Source organism: Atta cephalotes (assembly GCF_000143395.1).
Source record: "Atta cephalotes unplaced genomic scaffold scaffold00008, whole genome shotgun sequence".
Lineage (NCBI taxonomy): Eukaryota > Metazoa > Arthropoda > Insecta > Hymenoptera > Formicidae > Atta > Atta cephalotes.
In genome coordinates this window covers 2,580,512-2,586,175 of record NW_012130072.1, presented here as the reverse complement: position 1 = coordinate 2,586,175, position 5,664 = coordinate 2,580,512, and the positions used below count along the sequence as shown (strand labels likewise).

The following is a 5,664-nucleotide window of genomic DNA, read 5'->3' as shown; positions in this document are numbered from 1 at the left end:
GTATATATATATATATATATATATATATATATATATATATATATATATATATGATATTCATTTAATCATAAGAGTTGATCAAGTGTAAATCATATCATCGTCGAGGTAATAAACGTTCAAAGCAAGACAAAACAATTACATTTTTATGCAAATACATCTTGTCATTTTGTGCTCGTTCGTGACATGTTAGTTGCATGCTATGATCGACGCAATTATACAAGATGTGCTGGAAACATTTTGAGGAACTGAACTGCCGGAAAATAAGTATAAGAAACAATATTTTTTGTTTTGTTATTAACTTTTGAAATAATTAAAAATATAATATTTCCCAATATCCCAACTCAGTCGTGAAATTCTATCCTCGCACTTTGAAAAAGGTTTACTTCAATGTGTGAGCATTTATATTATCGTAGGGGGGTGAAACTGGTGATTGACAATTTATTAAGGATACAGAAACATTAGAAGCAAATTCATGAATATTACTTTGGCTGTATTTTGCATTTGCGTAATGATTTTATATTGGACTAACTTGACTTGCTATAAGCTATCAGAGTGAATGTTCATCAAATAACTTTCGGAAACAATTTGCGATAATGAAAAAAATATCAAATTAATGGCGCTAGTTTTGATTTGTTTATCAGAGATTTCTATCGAGAGACACAAATCTCGTAAACAGATATCAACTAAAACGTATTTAAATATGTAGACAAATTTTTTTATTCAAATTCACGTTTGGAGAAAGAGATAGATGTGTAGATAAACATTCAATTTTAGCTTTTATGAACAGCACATTGCGTATTGAGAAAGAACAGTTTCTCGTAATAGCAATAATATTTGAGATATTGATGGATTTGATAGCTTTTGAAAGAAAGCATGCAAGTCGAATATATTAATTATACGCGATGAGTTAGTCGGCGCAAGCGGTATAAAAGCTCACCAGTCTGTTAACCCCCTGCTCAGCTTTATCAACGAAATAGAGCACCTTACCCAACGAATCCTTCGGGTAACAATAATCCTGTTGAATATTAAAAAATAGACAAATACGAAAGAGCATGTCATTTCTGAATGGTGTGAGCTGATGAACGTTTACGTACGACATACTCTTGCGTAGTAATCTACTTTTCTTTTATTATAAGAAAGTAATCTACTTTTCCTTTATTGACATAAAAAGCAAAACATTGATACGAAGCATTCCCATAAAGATCCCATCGTCATTCAATTACTGTTACATAAACAATCAATGGATTTGTTAATTAAGTTAACGGAAGATTAGTAATTAATGAAAATTTTTTTTAGTTAGGATTTAAGAGCTAATAATGATTAGTGTCCAATATGTATACAATTTAAAATATAATAAATATATACTTTCGCCAGTAGTTTTTTTTTAAATCAGAACCTGAATGCTCCCATTTTTTTTTCTAAATATTAAAAGATAAATAATATTTTTATGTTTATTATTACAATGTTATGTTCTTCCATTGGCTTAATTAAACATATATTCTAAGAGTACAATATTAATCTCTAAACATAATTTAATATAATCATGTTCTATAAATTAATTAATTAATGTTATAAAAGATACAACATAATAAAACATATATATGTTCATTCAAGACTATGAATTGTTAGACATATAAATTGTAATCATATTAATTATTAACAATATTTACATACATTATTACAATATAAATATAAAAAATAAGTGTATAAATACGTTTAAAAATGAAAATGCATGATATAAAAAATATCAAAAGTTATCGTAATTAATTAATACCTTGAGTAGATGAAGCTGCTCTAAAGTAAGATCCTTGACGGGTATCTCCAGCATGTCCATAGCCTCTATCTGCTTTTTTCGCTTCATCGAGATGGATACGTAAAAGTCGTGGTAAATCACAGGTATAAGATCCTTCGATAGTTGAACATCAAATTCAACCATATCCGCGCCGTGATATGATGCAGTCTTCAAAGATGCGACTGTGTTCTCACGTACGTTAGCACAGCTATAAAGATTTTAATTCCAAATTAGAATATATAGCATATACTAGAAAACTATTTGATATAAAATTATAAATATAAAAATATATCTAGAATTTTGATTGTACAGATAAACAGTATTTAGATATAAATCAACTCACTTTTTCGTTTCGAATTTGAAAGATGTGCCAAGTCCTCTGTGTCCTACATCTAAGCCTGACCAACGCTGCTCCCAGTGCTTTGCGTATGAGATGCTCATATCCCATGGATGATCCGGGATTGGTTTTATGATAACATATTCCACCGTCAATTGGCCTGTAATGTAAGAATTTGTTGCAGAAGAAACAATACACACATTATTGTTTACAATGTATATCTTAATGAATTAGTTAATTATGATTTCAAATCGCTATAATCTTGTGATTTTTATGCAATCAATAAATATTATGATTTAAATCCGAACATTCAAGAATTCTATTCTTAAATCTCACAGTAATATTAATGTTTAATAGTGGAATAAAAATACTCTTACATATTCGTTATTATTAGTATTTTTTTACTTACCAATAGGTCTATGTTTTGTACTAGTAATTGGTATGGTCAGAAGTCCAACGCTAGGTTGTAAAGCACACGGCAAGATGTAGCTGAAACCAATGTGATTTGGTGGTTCTCCCGGAAAACATCTCGAGCTGTACACGTAGTAGTCCACTAAGTATCCCTGGAAAAACAGTCTATTTAATGCTTCATTGAAAAGACTCTAACACTTTGAACAACACACATCAATGTTTCTTTCAATACAATTTTAGCTCATCCATTTTTCGTGCTTGCTTCAATATTCACGTTCTATAATTAAGAATAAGCAAATAAGAGCAAAAAATATAATTTAATTTTCTGTTTTCAAAGTAAGAATTTTGTTTCTTTCTTTGTTACAACAGATGATTTATATTGTTTTAAAATTTGTTTGATAATAAAATATTATATTAATACGCGAACATTCTTTCAGCATACATCTTATTATATGTAAACTAAGTTGCCCGAAGCTTCCGGCGTAGAAATTTTGAATCGTTGGTAGGCAAGAGCAACAAATTTCTGGTAATCTAACAATGAATCGGATTAATAATTGCTAAACGTTGTACACTGCCTGGTGACGCGTATTCCGCAACACCTGCAGATTATTCAATGTTAAATTTCGACAGAGCGAAATAGAGATAAAGAGATTAGAAAGAGCAAGTCAGCAACGTTTGCAATTCGGATTCAGAAGATTCTGACAGCATAGATTCTGGCATTGGCCGCACAGCGGTGACGTACCATACAGAAGAAGTCGGTCAGAGCTAGAAAATATTAGTAGTATACTAAAAGGATATAGGAGTGATGGGAATCTCACCATTTTCGACGCACACAGATGGATATGAGATGTGATAGCGTTGATATCGCAACATTTGAGGAGTTACGGAATGGCTGCGACTCGTGTAAATCGAAGAAACAATGGATATAAATATAACGAAACGAAATAAAACTTGATCTATCTGGAATTCATAACTATTTGTCAATATATGTTTCAAGAAGAAATAAACACACGAGACGATTTACGAGAGACCAGCCGAAGGATGGGTCTGGTAAGGTAAACGACAATCAAAACCATCATATCTCTGTGTGATGTCATGTGACACAGATGTAAAGTGGTAGACGATGCTTAGCATCGATACATCAGATTGTATGTTAGCATCATCATTTGCATCAGAGATCTTGCTTTTGTACAAGTTGAACAGGTCGTCTTCGTGTTCCTTGGGACTGGACACCGCGCGATCACGTCGCTGCTGGCATTTCCGAGGAGGGAGATAGCTGCTGGACAAGTTTAATTATCGTTTACCAAGTAATTCGAACAAGTCGCGCGAGGAGACGTGGCCAGCCTACTCGTGGTCTACTGAAAACTCACATGATATGGTCAATGCGTATTCTTAGTGCTCAGCTCGTTTTGTGAATCACATCACTAACCAGAAATTTATTGCTCTGCTGTGCCAACGACTTTCTTGTTCTCGAATCATTTCGCATATGAGTTCCCCCGAGAATTTTGATGCGTGTAAGTAATTTTGTGTGAGAGATTTCAAAGGGGAACGTTCAGTGTATTTGATTTGATTTCATTATAAAATTGACATATCATATTGCACGAGTATTGAAGAAGCAGATGTAATATCTTTAGACGCTGAAATCTGATATAGTTGAAGAACAAAAGAGATCGCATTCGAAAGTGTATACAGTACCAAAATCGCAAGCAATGCAAGCAATAAATCCCAGCTTTTCACATAATAGTGTATATAGTATAATGCCTTGTGATGAGACAATCTAAATGAAAACTTACGATTGTTTCAGGATACCGAACGGCAACATTGAAGAGTAAAAACTCGTCTTCATTGTAAGGGCGACCGAATTGCTCCTGGATCGTCAATCTAGCCTCTTCATCATTCATCACCTGGGAAATACATAATTATTGTTCGATTTTACTTGTGACAATGATATAGTAAGAAATTAAAAAAATTAACACCTACAGCAATTTCCGTAATACTGGTAAAGGCGGGTTGGTCAACAATATCTTGTGTATCCATAGAAAGACTATCATCTATACAGTCGCCTCCAAACTGTTGCAATTCTAATGAATTATGCCTAACTAGATTTACAGGTGTCATCTGTAATAAAAATAAAATATCTTATTAATTACTATCTGTTTTGAAAATACTTTGTAGAAAACCTTACTATAGTATCTCTATTTTATATATTTAATAAATTTATTATTTTAAAAGTAAACAGCTTATTCAATTTCCCTTATTCAATTTCCCTTTTCAAATTAAAATGTTAGTTTTTTTTGTATTAGTAGATATTAAATGACAAAAATAAAATGAAATACCTTAATATAAACTTTTTTGTTTTGTAGCCGATTCTTCCACAGTTTAATAGGATTGTTAAAAAGTTTAAATTGTATCACAGTTTCATCTGTCAGCCAACCTCGTTCGATTTTGGAGTAATTATTATGATAACCAAATTTATCAGGGTCTGGCAATGTATCATTGTCAAAATTGCTTGGCGCTGTAAAATAAATGATCAATTAAAATATACATTGTTTACATTGTGAAATGTTTTTAAGGACATTATATTATATACTATATTATTCTCTATAACATTCTCAGCATATTATAATTTTAGTCATAAAAAATATGATTAATAAATACATACTGTTTTTCCTAATTAACCGTGGTATCATATGGGTTTCCCATCTGCGAATAATCAGAGTTTTGGCCGAATTTTTAGTGCCGTTTGATTGGCAAATGACAGCTATAAAATATCGAAACTCGATATTTGTGTCAATGGGAAGAGCAATCTTCTGTGAAAATATTCGTCCATCACTGGAATATATTAACGTTATAAATCATGATGTAGTAAGCATAATAAAAATGATTAACGTCTTCATAACTTGAAAAAAAAAAAGAACAAGCGTTTTAAACAAATATTTGTAAAGTACATATTATGTATATTTAAGTATAAACACTTATGCCTGTACATTTCCTTTTTATTACTTTCAAAAGGAAGGAAGGAAGAAGAGAAAAGGAAGAAAAGATTTTGTAAAACTTTCACAATTTAGAAAAAACAATATTTCTATATATATATATATATATATATATATATATATACTTACTC

At 31.1% G+C, this 5,664-nt stretch overlaps 1 protein-coding gene across 1 annotated transcript in view; it reads right to left on the bottom strand.

Moving 5' to 3' along the window:
- Positions 1-5,664, bottom strand: part of LOC105627339 (glycerophosphocholine phosphodiesterase GPCPD1-like) — a 9,689-nt gene that overhangs the window by 3,420 nt on the left and 605 nt on the right. The window contains exons 3-10 of the mRNA XM_012208625.1: positions 5,203-5,372; positions 4,877-5,055; positions 4,521-4,658; positions 4,334-4,444; positions 2,539-2,692; positions 2,136-2,289; positions 1,775-2,000; positions 923-1,015 (exon numbers count right to left, since the gene is read on the bottom strand). Coding sequence (XP_012064015.1) covers positions 923-1,015; positions 1,775-2,000; positions 2,136-2,289; positions 2,539-2,692; positions 4,334-4,444; positions 4,521-4,658; positions 4,877-5,055; positions 5,203-5,372 — 1,225 coding nt within the window. The remainder of the gene's footprint in view (positions 1-922; positions 1,016-1,774; positions 2,001-2,135; positions 2,290-2,538; positions 2,693-4,333; positions 4,445-4,520; positions 4,659-4,876; positions 5,056-5,202; positions 5,373-5,664) is intronic.